Raw genomic sequence first — 15,298 nt, forward strand, 5'->3', positions numbered from 1 at the left:
GCTTCTTAAAGGAAATGTTAATGAATTGTATTGAGGTAATTACTACAACAGAATCTCCTAAGACTTGTGAATATACTCCTGTATGTTTCTGGAATTACAAGCTACATATCTTTTCCAGGTATAATATGTACTCAGACGATTTCATAATCCAGAGAAATATGTAGTGAAGGAACAATTAGTTAGCTAGGATATCGGGTGCAGCATAGAAATTAGCAAAGAAGAAAAGCTATGCAAATAAAATGCTTATAGATGACTAGTCTCATATTTCTTCATTATTCCTGCAAATGCATCTTGTGATGTATGTAATTAGAGTCATGGTTATTTAATCTTCCCTCTCCACTGCTTCTTCAGGACCATGGTTCATTGGTGAAATTACTAAAGGCAAAATGGGTTGCTGCTTTTCCTTCGGGATCTTTGTTGATGGGCGTTTCCTACAAGGCAGTTTAACGTTTGTGGTTGGAATTCTCCAGGTAAGAAGTCAGAGAAGCAACGTAAGAACATCTTGGCTTTGTCAGACTAATTGTGTAACACTTAAGAATTAAATTCAAAATACCAAATTAGATACCATAGATCATGTTTCCTAATTTACTGGCAGGCAGTCTTTAATAACTGGTATTTTGTTTGCCTTTTGAGTACTTCCTAAGCTCTTCCACCATTCTTTTATAAACATCTAAAATACATTTTTGGCAGACAGGGTTTATAAGAGGGGAAAGAGGTTTTGGTTTCTGTTGTTTGTTTCACTGTGCTTTTTATTGACAAAAATAATGAAATAAGGGTAGAATAAATGATAGACTTCTGCGTAAACCAAAATTGATTATGATAATGAAGCAGGAAAATATTTCAGAAGTAGGAAAGGAAAATGACACATACAAGAAAAGTATTCAGTTAACAGTTAACCACTGGAAGCTGCACTGGGCAAAACTAGACCTGGGCTTCCTAGTAATGTCTTATTAGAATACTTGTTTTGGAAACACTTGATACATTTGATATACATTTTGATTGAAATACCTTTAAAACAAAAACACATGCAAACAAAACCCTGACCAATAGCAAATCTCTATAAATAGGTTTGAAAGATATTTACCTAACCATTTATTTACTCACTTAATGGGACTAATGGACCAAAATCTGGAGTTTAATAATCTGGAGTTTTGGAAAAGATCCAGAAACATTGTTCAAAATGAGTTGGACAGCCTCATAACAGGGTAGTAAAACATGATCAGCAGGATTAGAGATAAACAAATAGGGAAGACCTCTGCAAACACTGGCCATAGGCCCGAACATTCTCTGTAAAACAGCATTTCACATGTGTATACGTCTGGGTCCAGTTCAGATTTCTGTTATGTAAATGGAGGTTGTCTCTCAGGAGCACTCTTATACCAAGTAAAACCTGAACCTTACCAAAGGGTGGCTATATATTCATACTTGAATAAATAGTACATTAATGATGGATCTTAACTACATCTAGGCTCCTGAATCCCAAATCTATATCTCTGATCTAGACCCCTTCTCTGCACTCCAGGTGCCTATATATCCAAGCTGTCACTTCTCGTCTTCCCTTAGATATCTAACAAGCATCTCAATTCAATAGTATACCTTTAACAGGACCTTTAATTTCTACCCCCAAACTTGTTTCTCTCTAATTATTTCAATTTTACTAAATGGCTCCACAATTTACCCAGTTTCTTTAGGATGTATCTCCAATCCTTCCCCTTCTCTCATATTCTATCTTGTTTGCTTTGTCTCATATATATATATCTTGAATCCACCACTTCTCTCCATCTCATTATTACCACCCTAATTTAAGTCAGAACTATTTCTTGGCTGGACTACTGCAGGCACCCTTTAACTGGTCTTCCCTCTGCTGCTTTTGCCTCTCTACTGTCAGTTTGCCATACAGCATCCACTGTGGTCCTTTTAAAATCTTAATCAACCCACTCACTTTTCAGCTTAAAACCCTTTAAGCCAGGGGTGGGGAACCTTTTTTCTGCCAAGGGCCATTTGGATATTTATAATACCATTCTTGGGCCATGCAGAATTATTACCTTAAAAATTAGCCTGCTATGTTTGGTCAAACATTTAATTAGCTCACCTCTAAGGCCTTGGCAGGGCCAGACCAAATGATTTCACAGGCCTTACACAGCCTGCGGGCTGGCCGGTCCCCACCCCTGCTTTAAGCAGAGCAGTGACATGATCTGGGTCCTGCTGATTGCCCAGATTTCCACCTGGCTCATCATGTTTTAAGCCATTGGCCTTAAATAGGCCAAGAACTCTACTACCTCTGGGCTTTTCATTTGATTCTTCTTCCAGGAATGCACTTCCTCCCATTGACTCATTCCTGTACTTCAGGCCTCAGAGAGCTTGTCTGACAATTACCCTCTTATTTTCTTTATAGAATTTCTCAAAATATGTAATTAATTAATTTTTTTTTGCAGGGGTGGGGGATTCTCCCTGCTAGAATGCAAACTCTATGATGCATCTTTTCTGACTTGTTTACCAGTATGTCCCAAGCCTAGAGTGTAGCACAGGACTTGCCACATAATGGATGATGAATGAATGGCACAGCAGCTAGATGTGGATTATAACTTAAATCTTCTAATTTGTATTCCAATAATCATCATGGTACTTCAAATAAAAACACAGAGATAAAGAAATATTGATACCCAAGTAACCCCCTCCCTCTGCCAAAAAAGCATGTGTGTGTATGCATACATATTCATTTCCTCCTTAAACATTATCGAGGGCTTCAACATAAGTGAAATGATACTTGCCTTTAAAATAAATAAAAGGATACAGGCCAAAATATACAGCTAACCATAAGTCAACTGTTGTGATATAAGCAAGTGTGATTGAAGCATAAAGAATAGAGAGTTAACCCCCAAGAGAGAAAGCAACATATTCTTAGGAGCTACCTAATATTAGTGTCCCTGACTCCTCTGAGGGCTTGCTAGTAAACTAATGATTCTGTTCTCCTCTTTCCAGTTGGCATTTTTTAACATCCCCTTGATGGCTTACCTGTGTTGGAGCTTGCTGCAGCGGTGCTATGGTCACAACTTCAGGTCTCATCTCCATCACGGAAAATACTTGAAAATTATACCTATTTACCTTCTTGTGTTACTGCTATACATCTGGCAGATTTTTGCCTGCTACTTACTTCAGAGGTCATATGGCACTCTAGCTTTTTTCTTCTCCCCTTTGCGGACCTGGTTGACACTGTTGACACCAGTTCTCATTCATCGTGTATGGACACTGAACTCCAAGGAGCTTGTAACCTTCACAGTGCAGTTAAAAAGCCACCTGAGCTCCTGAAGGCCGTGTCCCACCATCTACCTCTGTCGCCCAGGCCTCTGCCCCAGCAGCAGGTGGAAGGCCGATATTGATGGGCAAGCTTCAGGGAGCTGCTGCTCCTTGGCTGCCTAGGAGTTGGGGTGATCACCCACTACTGATTCCTGCAGAATGGACTTGCAGAGGAGTCTCTAAATGATGCTATGATTCCTTCCTTCCCCAAGAAGGCTAAGGGTTGATTTACTTCTGTGAAGGGTAAAGGACAGGGGCTGGGTGTGTATGGGTGTATCTGTGGCCCGGTGTGTTTTTAGGGCTAACTCATGTAAAATACTGAGCCCAATGTCTGGAACTCAGCAGTCAGAGGGTGCCACTTTAGAGTTGGAGAACCAGTGTGAACTTGGACCTGACCCTGACTACCCTTGCACTATTAGCTGTCAGTCTGCTTTAACCCCAGGCTAGGGCCTCTGCTTCTTCAATGTGGGAGGGGGAGTTTCAACCAATCAAATAAATGAAGGACAATACGAAATAACTCCTCCCAGCCGCTGTGGCTCAGTTGGTTATCCTGTGCACCAAGAAGTCCTGGGTTGAATTCCCAGTTGGGCACCTGCCCCGGTTGCAGACTCCATCCCCAGTAGGGGGCATATAGGAGGCAGCCAAGATGTTTCTATCTGTCCCTTACCCTTTTTTTCTCTCTCTCTCTTTCTCTCTCTCTCTCAAAATAAATAAATAAATAAATAAATAAATAAATAAATAAATAATAAATAAATAAATAAAAACATATTTTTTAAAAATGTAAATAGCCTGGCCAGTATGACTCAGTGGTTGAGTGTAGACGTAGACCTATGAACCAGGAGGTCACCGTTTGATTTCCGGTCGGTCAGGACACAAGCCAGGGTTGCAGGCTCGATCCACAGTGGGGGAGGGGAGGGTGCAGGAGGCAGCGGATCAATGATTCTCTCTCATTATTAATGTTTCTCCCTTTCCCTTCTTCACTGAAATAAAAAAGAAAAAGAAATAACCCCGCGGGGGCGGACCATGGGAGGCGTGGCCTGGCCTGCGGGGCGGGGCGGGGCGGGGCGGTTTGTTGCCGGAAAGGAACCGGCTCTGTGACGTCCGGAAGTGGAGCGGGGCCGCAGTGCGGCTCCGGCGGCTGCCTGGGCGTCCGGTCTGCCGGCCCCAGGCCATCCGCTGAGATGGCGAGCGCCGCTGCCCCTGCAGTGCCCACCCCGGCTCCGCCTTTGGAGCAGCTCCGGCATTTAGCCGGGGGTCTGCGGTTACTCTTGCCCGGAGTGCGGGGTGAGCTGACGCAGTTGGGGCGGGCGCCCCTAGGGACGGGCTTGGGTCGGGAAGAGGCCAGGCTGCGGCGGGGACCGGGCGGAGGAGGCGGGGAGGGGGGGGAGGCCGGGCGGAGGGGGCGAGGGCGGGGGCGGCTCCGGTCACCTCTGCTCTTCCTTCCGCCACCGCCTGCTCCGCGCATGCCCCACACCCACCCAGTGGGCGAAGCCCAGGAGACCACCAAGGAGTTCAGCCGGGAGACGTTTTGGAGAAGACTCAGTGAGTGCCTCCTGCTGGGTACTCCCCCTCTCTCCTTCCAGCGACCCGCCTGCCCCCCCCCGCCCCCTCTCCCCCACCCCCGCCCCCTCTCTGCGGGGGTGCCTCACCATACCCACCCCCGGCACCTCCGAGGTTGAAATATTAAGCATTGATTTTTGGAGGTGTTTTTGAGACGTCTCAGCGGTGAGGGTGGGGAGGGAACGCTTTATCTTTCAAGTCCGTGCAGCAGCTGCAGCCTTATCCTTCTGGCACTGACACCGGCTCCTGCCCGCTCCGCTGTCACCCCCAGACGAGGCAGCTGTGCGAGTGTCAAGGGAAGCCACGACTCTGACTGAAGTCTTCTCTCGACTTCCACTGCCACCGCCGTCCTCACAGGTGGGCCTTCAGTTCCCTGCCGCCTCGTCCTTCCTTAGGAACCCTCTCATCATCTCTCCGCCTTGGACGCTCAGCCAGGGGATTGATTCTTCTTCTCTGTCAAGTGAGACTGCAGTTCTCACCTCACAGGGTTGTTGTGAGGACCACATTGCCACGTGCAGTACCTGTCATGGAGTAGGCTGGTCTTCTAAATAGTATTGGTTCAACTGAAAGTTCATTCTGGTTATTACCTTCCTGGTGATTTAAGCACTTGCTATTTGTTTTCACGTATCTGACCCCCATCTAACAGATGAGTAAGCAGGCTCAGAGGCTAGGGTTAAGGTAAATAAGCAGTGAATTAGGATCTATCTGATGTCTGAGCTGTACCTTTTTTGTTATGCTACATCCCTTTTTATATTCAATTATTTTTATATTTTATCAGTAACAATGTATACAGTATAAAATTTAAAAGATATCAAAGTTCAGCGTGCTACAAAGTTTATATTTCTGTTCCTCAGTTCCTTTTGAATTATTCATAAGTACTCTATGCATATTATATATGCCTGCTTCTTTTTACACAGATGGCAGAATGCCATAAACACTTTTCTGGATCTTTTTTGAAAAAAATTAACAATTTAGTTTGCAAATTGATTCTCAGCAGCACAAATAAAGTTGCTAATTTCTTTGTAATGGCTGCATGGTATTCAGTAGAGAGCATGTAACCGTAATTCAGGTAACCAGTACTCTATGTAGACATTTAATCTGTTTCTAATTTGTAACTATTATAAAGTGCTATAAATTGCCTAATACATTCTTGGTATATGTGAGTATATTGGTAAAAACAAAACAAACAAACACATACACAACAACAACAAAAACAATTCCAGGAAGTGGAATTGCTAGAACAAAGACTTTATGTATTTAATAACCCTTTATTATAAAACTAATGAAAATAAACATGTCAACTGTGACCAAGTATGCTCTATGCCCAGTTTTTCTAGAGCTAGGTATACTGAATTTGGGATAAGTTTATTTAAAAATGGCATACTCATTGCCTTATTTGATTTTCGTAGTTAATAGTTTCATTTTCTTGGTCAATCTGTATTTCCAGATGTTTTGAAATGGAAAAATACTCTTTTGCTGCACCTACAATGATAAACTCTCTTCCCCTACATAACTCAGAGATCTGTGATGAGGAAATGAGATTAATTATATGAGAGTACTTTAAAAAAATTTTGTGGAAGAAAGTCAATATTTATTTCAAAGGAAGTTAGTAATATTACCTTGTTTTTCTTACGTGCCAACTCCTTTCTTTCAAATATTCTTAGGACTTGCTGCTAAAATTCACAGCTAGTAAGATACCATGAGGAGGCAGCATAGAACTATTTTCTGTACATGCCTAGGTCAGTGGTTTCACTCAGATGGAAAATTAGAATTTGGTTTTATTTGAATTATATATATTTGAATCACAATTGCTTTCTTAGGATGTCAGCCTGTTAGTCTTACTGAATAATAATTACATTTATTTTTAATTTCAATTCCATACGGACTTTTACTTTTATAAAATTACTAGAAGCCCGGTGCACGAAATTCGTGCACGGCGAGGGGTTGTCCCTCAGCCCAGCCTGTACCCTCTCCAATCTGAGACGCCTGGAGGGATGTCTGACTGCCCGTTTAGGCCCGATCCTGGTGGGATCGGGCCTAAAAGGGCAGTCGGACATCCCTCTCACAATCCAGGACTGCTGGCTCCCAACTGCTTGCCTGCCTGCTTCCTGTTGCCCCTAACCGCTTCTGCCTGCCAGCCTGATCACCCCCTAACCACTCCGCTGCCAGCCTGGTTGATGCTTAACTGCTCCCCTGCCAGCCTGTTTGCCCCCAACTTTCCTCCTCTGCCGGCCTGGTCACCCCTAACTGCCCTCTCCTGCAGGGTTGATCACCTCCAACTGCCCTCCCTTGCAAGCCTGGTCCCTCTCAACTGCCCTCCCTTGCAGGCCTGGTCCCTCACAATTGCCCTCCCTTGCAGGCCGGGTGCCTCCCAACTGCCCTCTCCTGCTGGCCATCTTGTGGTGGCCATCTTGTGTCCACATGGGGGCAGGATCTTTGACCACATGGGGGCAGCTATATTGTGTGTTGCAGTGATGATCAATCTGTATATTACTCTTTTATTAGATAGGATAGAGGCCTGGTGCACAGGTGGGGGCCAGCTGGTTTGCCCTGAAGGGTGTCACAGATAAGGGTGGGGGTTCCCTTGGGGTGTGGGGTGGCCTGAGTGAGGGGCCTGTGGTGGTTTGCAGGCCGGCCACGCCCCCTGGCAACCCAAGGGGAGGCCCTGGTATCTGGAATTTATTTTCCTTCTACAATTCAAACTTTGTAGCCTGGGGCGGCAGCCATTTCTGGGGCGGCAGCCATTTCTGTGGCAGTTAATTCACCTTCTACAATTGAAACTTTGTAGCCTTAAGTGGGTGAGCCCGGCCAGGGTGTGCGGAAAGCTTTGCTTCCCCTGTTGCCGCCGGCAACCCTGGCCTGCTCTCTCAAGCTCCATTCTGCCGCCATTTGTTTGAATTTGTTTACCTTCTATAATTGAAACTTTGTAGCTTGAGTGGAGGCTTAGGCCTGCAACGGCTATGGAAAGCTTGGCTTGCTCTGTTACCTGGGAAACCTTGCTCTCTGTGGCTGTAGCCATCTTGGAATGGGGTTAATTTGCATACTCACCCTGATTGGCTGGTGGGCGTGGCTTGGCTGGTGGGCGTGGCTTATGTAGCGGAGTGATGGTTAATTTGCATATTACCATTTTATTAGAGAGGATGTATTTGGATGTTGAAGGAATGTCAAATTGCCATAAAAGTTTCTAAACACTCTCAATCACTGTACTTATCCATCTCAAACTAGTGAACAGTTTGGGGACTGGCACCATTCTGTAGAGCACATTTTACATAACACTGGCTTAAAATTTAGCAGCTAAGTGAGGACAAGGAAGATAAGTGAAAGTCAGTGTCTGCTTAGACGGAAAATAGTCAACACTGAACATTGTAGAGTCCATTATTACCTTTAGGTATATTGTGATCCTGCTAGATTAGAGAAAGAGAGAAACAGACACCTGGTTAATGGTCTAAGAGGATTGGCAAACTTTTTCTGTAAAGGGCCAGATAATAAATATTTAGGCTTTGCAGGCCAGTGACGCAACTCTGCCCTTGTAGTGCAAACACAACTATAGATAATATGCAAACAAAAGAGCGTGACTGTGTCCCAGTAACACTATTAAAAAAAACTGGCAGTGCACCTGATTTGGCCCATGGGGTCCTTAGTTGGCCAATTCCTGGTCTAAGATAGGGTGAATATTTCACAGCAGAAATCAAGAATAAGTTTTTCCAGCTGTTTCTTAATGTTTTATTGAATTACCAGCTCAGTACTTGGTGTCCGGCTAACTTCTCTCTAGTGTGTGATGAGAATAGCACAAGGCCTAACTCATACCAGGACTTCAGAAAGGGTTTGTGATGCTATACCGTTGTCTTCTCTCTTACAGAGTAGAATAGTTGACCAGATTGATCTAACCCAGTGGTCAGCAAACTGCGGCTTGCGAGCCACATTCAGCTCGCAAGCTGCGGTTTGCCGCTCTGTTGACTAATGAGTTTGCTGACCACTGATCTAACCCATTTCCTTTTTCATTTTGAAATTGGTCTACCTCCTCATAGGAAGCCCAGAGGCTCTGTGAACAAGTCCATGCTGCCATCACAGCAATTATTGCAGTATACTATTCGCTTCCCAAGGATCAGGGTAAGCCACTGTCACACATAAACATTGGGTAGACCTTGGCTAATATGACAGCTTATGTACTGAAACTTTACCTTTCCCTCAATTTGAGCATGTAATATAACTTTCTCATAAAATGCAAAGATAACTTCATAATGGAAGTGACCTCTGTAAATAAGCTTTCAGATATAGATGCTGTGTTCCCATCTCCCCTGCCTTGCCTGACTCTAAGGTTTTTCATTCTCACTAGCTCCTTCCTCTCTAACCCAGTATACCATCACAGATGCTGGCTAGGTCTCAGCCCCATACCCAGGCCCAGGCTATCCCCAGTCCCCACCCATATTATATCACACCCTATTGCCGAGTTTCGTTATACATTAAGTGGCTTCCATGCCTTTCTTTTTTATTTTTTACTTTTATTGACTTCAGAGAGGGAAGGAGAGGGAGAGAAAGATAGAAACATCAATGATGAGAGAGAATCATTGATCGGCTGCCTCCTGCACGCCCCCTATTGGGGATAGAGTCTGCAACCCAGGCATGTGCCCTTGACCAGAATCGAACCTGGGACCCACAGGCCGATGCTCTATCCACTGAGCCAAACCAGCTAGGGCCATGCCTTTCTTATAATCAGCACTCGGGAATGGTGGGAAGAGCAAGAAAATGACATGGGGACCTAAGTCAGACCTGTTTTGTGTGGGCACTCCAATTACAGCAGGTGGGTGCACATTACCTTAAGTTCTGTAGTGCTTACACTCTGAGGAAAGTAGATGTTGACTTCTGGAAAGAAGACCGGGCTGCTTAGTCTTTGGGTTTGGCTACAGGAATCACCCTGAGAAAGCTGGTTCGGAGCGCCACTTTGGACATCGTGGATGGCATGGCTCAGCTTGTGGAAGTGCTTTACAACACTCCAGCTCAGAGGTAGCAATGCCACGGTTGAGTTATTAGTTAGTGGGGTTCCTTGTTTCAGGAAGGGGAAAAGCTCATTTCAACAGCAAAATTGTTGTATAACAGAATAATAACAGGAGGAAGGAGCTCTTTAGGATAGGAACCTAGATTGTTGATATGTCCTTATTGATTCCTTTCCTCAGCCCTGAGAACAATGACCTTATTTCTTGCAACAATGTCTGGGTTGCGTGCCAGCAGGTGCCTCAGATACCAAGAGGTGGGTAAGAGTGGGAAGTGGGCCATTGACTCTGCTGACCAAAGCAGACATACCTCTCATACTAGCTTCCAGTTTTGTACCATATATGTATTTTAACTTACATAAAGAGTTTAGTCAAATATATGTAATTTGTTACCAATATCAAAAGATAGGTATTAATACTTTCTGCCAGTCTTTTTAGTTCTCATATTTCTTAATTCAAACTCCCCTTTTGCTGTGGCTCTGCTTCTTATTGAACACATATGGCTTGTTCTCCTGGTCCTGCCTGCCCCAGGATCAGTATTTCTTTTCTTAAAAAAAAAAATGCTTTTATTTATTTTTGAGAGCGAGGGAGAGAGAGAGAAACATCAATGTGAGAAACATCAATCAGATCACCTGCTTCCTGCAACCTCCCTACGGGGGAATCGAGCCCACAGCCTGGGCATGTGCCCTGACCGGGAATCTAACGGGTGACCTTTTGGTACATGGGACGAGCCACACTGGCCATGGCCCCAGGTTCAATATTATGGGACACACTGAAGCAGTTATGAGGTAGAACCAACTAGGTCCAAAATTGTGGTCATTCAAGAGGACCACGATGAGAAACACCTTGTGACCATTTTACTTGCAGTGAATGATAAAAAGCTTTTTAGCCCTCTGTTTGGATATCCAGAGGATGTATGTGAGAATTTTACATTAAACCACTGGCCTTGTTGATTGTCTTTGGCACTCCCTTCAAATGGGAACACTGTTGATTGCCCTTTGCAGACTTTAGAGAATTGTTGGGTTTCTCCTCTAATTTTTTACTTACAGATAACAAAGCTGCAGCCCTTTTAATGCTGACAAAGAATGTGGATTTAGTGAAGGATGCACATGAGGAAATGGAGCGGGTGAGGAGACTTCTATCTTTGCTGGTCATTGGAAGGCAACTGTGACTAGTAGATGAGAATTGGTTATAAAGAGAGGAGATGTCCTGAGCACTGGCCGAATAAGTCCCAGCCTCACTCCTGTCCTCCATCTCCCACCTGCACCCCATGCTGGTGTGTGATTCAGTACCACTCCCCTGTCCCATTGCTGGACTAGGAGAGAGAGAGGGTTTATGCAGTGATCCAACTCTGTCGCCATTAGTGAAGTAGCTAGCTGAGGTTTGGGACAACTCAGACATGATGCTGAAAGTACAACAGGCTTTTTATTTTTTTGGCATTCACATAAATGATGGTATGTCTTAGGCTGTGGAAGAAAGTGACCCTTACCATGGCCTCTTGAATGACGATGAGGAGGACAACTCTGACAACCATGGTGATGAACAGGATCATGTGTTGGGGTGTCCAAACAATCAGGACTCCTATTGGTCAGAGAAAGATCAAGAGCTTATAATCCCGTGCCTTGCGCTGGTGAGAGCATCCAAAGCCTGCCTGAAGAAAATCCGGATCTCAGTGGCGGAGAATGGGAAGAAGGACCAGGTGGCCCAGCTGGACGACATTGTGGATATTTCTGAAGAGATCAGCCCTAGGTAAGTATGAGCTCTACTTGAAATATCTGAGCAGCAATTCTGATCTCTGCTTGTGTTGTCACCCTAGTTTTTCCCCCAGTTCTTTTTATTTTGAAAATCTTCAAACCTACAGGAAAGTTGAAAAAGTATTGCAGCGAGCACCCACACATATCCTTCATCTACATTCACTTGTTATTCACATTATTTTCTATATCAGTTTATTTCTCAATAGATAGATGTGCCATTTTTTCCCCACTGAACCATTTGAGAGTAAGTTGCAGACATCAATGACATTTCACCTTTAAATACTTTTATTCTTATTATAGCCAAGAAATTTAACATTGAACAAATTAATATGATCTAATATTCAAATTTGCCCAGTTGTCTCTAAAATATCTCTTACAGAAATTTTTTTTTTAAATCTAAGGTTCTGTTTTGGTGTCACATTGCATTTGGTGGTCATCTCTTCAGTCTCTTGCAACTAGAATAGCCCCTGTCTTTTTTAGTCTTTTTCTTAATTGACATTTTAAAAAATTCAATTTTTAAAAAATTGACATTAACAATTTAAAATAATCTTTGTAGAATATCCAACAATCTAGATTCATATGACTGTTTTTTCATGATCATATGTTCAGCTTAAAGATTTTTTGGCAAGAATAACATAGTTGAGTGTGTTGGGCTTCTCATCGCATCACCTTGGGAGTCACGTGATGTTAGTTTGTCCCATTATTGGTGGCACTAAATTCGATCAGTTGGTTAAGTGGTGCTTACTTTGGTGGCATTATATGGATGAACCCCTCCTGTATTAGTTATTAAATTGGTGGTTTCAGATCCTCAGATTTTTTAATGAATTGATCACGTCTTCTCCTAGTAAAACAGGGCATATATGTGTTCAGTAAATACCCGTTGAGTTGATTCTTTATTGGTTGCCCAATTTAAGGAACTGATAGGCATTTCTGGGGCAGTCATTTTCTTACTAGTTTGCATCCTTAGTTGTGTACTAGAAGCCACATAGCCGTGCTTTGTTTCGTTTTTTGTTAATGGTTATTTTCACTTTCTGTCCTTAGTGTGGATGATTTGGCTCTAAGTATATATCCACCTATGTGCCACCTGACTGTGCGAATGAGTGTAAGTACCTGCATTGATAAACCTAATTGGTAGAATTTTACCAATCACTAGCATTTTCTTTAAGCTGTAGGAAATGTATTTGTTACACTTGATATAAGTACCACAGTAATATATTTCTTTTTTAAAAAAATATATTTTATTGATTTTTTTACAGAGAGGAAGGGAGAGGGATAGAGAGCTAGAAACATTGATCAGCTGCCTCTTGCACACCCCCTACTGGGGATGTGCCTGCAACCAAGGTACATGCCCTTGACCGGAATCGAACCTGGAACCTTTCAGTCTGCAAACCGACGCTCTATCCACTGAGCCAAACCGGTTTCGGCAGTAATATATTTCTTACTTGTGTTTGTGCTTGATAAATATTTGCTGAATTACAATAGCCATGACCTCTGGTAGTACTGTTTTCTATATCCACCTGGGTAATCATTTAGAAAAACCCAAAGACCTTAGAAAATGCTTCTTTGAAGAGAATGTCTTAATTACTGTAGTGCTTTCGGATCTTCTCAACTGAAGTCACCTGTTTCTAATTTCTGCTATAGGCAGAAATAAGTGTTCCAGAAAAAAACAGTTTAAATATAAACACATTATGTGATTTAACCATGGAGGATCAAGTTCTTTATAAAATCTGATTTTATTGTATTCTTTGAAGTCCTGGGTACTGTGCTAGAGAGAGTTCTATTTTATTTTTATAAACTCAAGTTCTTATCTCTAATGTTATTGAAAGGAGAAGTAAAACTGCCAAATGGCTTATATTCTGTAATCAGATATATCAATCCTAATCATATTTGATAAATTAAATAGTGGAAATTAGATACATCAAATGTATCTTCACAATATACAAATACCTTGAAGGAGAATAGGATTCTTTTGGGCATTAACTTTTTAAATTTGTATTCACTTTTAAAAAATTGACTTCCTAAGACATAAACATCTTTAGCAATATACCTTCTCAATTACCTTAAGTAAAAATATAAAATATGTATTATATATTGATGGCATACATATATCCTCATGTTATCTTGTCATTGGTGTTCTTAAAATTTTGTACATAGATTTTTAAAAAAGAATTAGGATTTTAAAAAATGTGGTTTTTTTTTTATTATTGGTTTTAAAGAGAGAGGAAGGGAGCGAGAGAGAGAGAAACATAGCTTTGTTGCCTCCAATATGCACTCCTATGGGGGACCGAACCTGCAACCCAGGCATGAGCCCTGACCAGAAATCAAACCGGCAACCTTTCGGTACACAGGACAATGCTCAACTGACTGAGCCACACCGGCCAGAGTTATACATAGATTTTTAAAAAGAAAAACATTAGTTGTTTCTACTATATGTTTAGAACTATCAGAAGTTGTGACAAATTCAGGTTATATTCTTCCTTTTGCTGTTTTTTTTTTTTAAATTTAAAATATTTTTAAAAATCTTGTAAAAGTGTTGCAGAAACAGTATTAATAAGATTTGGCTAAATTGTAAAGAATCCAAAATCAGGGTGAGCCCTTACCATAAAAATAAACCTTCTCTATTTCTTTTCTAGGCTGCAAAACTTGTATCTGTTCTAAAGAAGGCACTTGAAATTACAAAGTGAGTATGAGGACTTCTCTCCAAATAGATTTTTGAGAATAAACCTATCCAGCCATTCTCAGCTCCCAAACCCCTATTTGAAGGAATGGGTATGGAGTTTTCTTTCAACTTCAGTTGTGGAGCAGCTGAGCTTCTGCAGAGAAACTTGCCTTTTCTTAATTTAGTTTCCTCTGTGCTTCCTGTTGAAGATATGTTTTCCCTTGACAATATAATAAATTTCATTTATTTTTCCCCCCATTCCATTCACAGAGCGAGTCATGTAACCCCGCAGCCAGAAGATAGTTGGATCCCTTTACTCATTAATGCTGTTGATCATTGCATGGACAGAATCAAAGAACTCACTCAGAATGAACTTGAATTATGAGTTTTCAAGCTCATTTGTACTCTCCTCTCTCCTTTTCTTACTTTCATAGCCAGGCTCTGATGTCTGCTTTTAAAATGGGGCTAGAATGTTTTCTGGTTTGAAAGGGAGTTTCTGTCTATATTTATCAAGATACACTATTACCAAAGATTGTTGGTTAGGCCAGACTGGCAATTATTTATAAAACATATGAGTATGATATATTTTTCTGTGCTAGCTACAAAAGATAATGGCATGATTTTGTGTTCCTGAATCGCCTCCCAGAGATTCCTGGGGAAGCTGCCTCATCCCCTATTTGCAATAAAGTATATTGTTTCATTGTTAAAGATGTTGACAATTTCAATAAAATACTAACCTGCCAGTGCTTAAATGAGTACTCTTCCAAAGTTTCTTTCTACCAGAAATACAGGTTGAAACTAAAACATTGCTTTCCTTTAGGCTTAAAATCGGAAGATCTGATTCTGTTCAGAAGTATACATAGAACAAAACACTTGACTTTAAAGAAAGTGACTCCAAAGCCCCTCTTAGTAATAGAGCATCTTACCTAATAAAAGAGATACATGCAAATTAACCATCACTCTGCTACGCCCACAGCCAATCAGAGTGAGTATGCAAATTAACCCAACAAAGATGGAGGTTTATTTGCATATGCAGG

At 42.1% G+C, this 15,298-nt stretch overlaps 2 protein-coding genes across 4 annotated transcripts in view; both read left to right on the forward strand.

The window, feature by feature from the left end:
* TMEM62 (transmembrane protein 62) overlaps positions 1–3,990 on the forward strand; it is a 55,468-nt gene extending 51,478 nt beyond the window's left edge. For all 3 annotated transcript variants that reach the window (XM_079769317.1, XM_079769318.1, XM_079769319.1), the window contains 2 exons: positions 352–470; positions 2,983–3,990. In XM_079769317.1, coding sequence (XP_079625443.1) covers positions 352–470; positions 2,983–3,309 — 446 coding nt within the window. In that variant the 3' untranslated portion in view covers positions 3,310–3,990. The remainder of the gene's footprint in view (positions 1–351; positions 471–2,982) is intronic.
* Positions 3,991–4,372: 382 nt separating this feature from the next.
* Positions 4,373–15,007, forward strand: CCNDBP1 (cyclin D1 binding protein 1). Its single transcript, XM_079769321.1, has 11 exons — positions 4,373–4,581; positions 4,780–4,839; positions 5,129–5,214; positions 8,886–8,967; positions 9,765–9,861; positions 10,032–10,105; positions 10,898–10,974; positions 11,314–11,597; positions 12,644–12,704; positions 14,236–14,282; positions 14,532–15,007. The coding sequence occupies exons 1-11, from the start codon at positions 4,479–4,481 to the stop codon at positions 14,644–14,646; spliced, it is 1,086 nt and encodes a 361-aa protein (XP_079625447.1). The 5' UTR covers positions 4,373–4,478; the 3' UTR covers positions 14,647–15,007.
* Positions 15,008–15,298: the final 291 nt, after the last annotated feature.

This window comes from Cnephaeus nilssonii, assembly GCF_951640355.1.
Source record: "Cnephaeus nilssonii genome assembly, chromosome: 4".
In the NCBI taxonomy this organism is placed as follows: Eukaryota; Metazoa; Chordata; class Mammalia; order Chiroptera; family Vespertilionidae; genus Cnephaeus; species Cnephaeus nilssonii.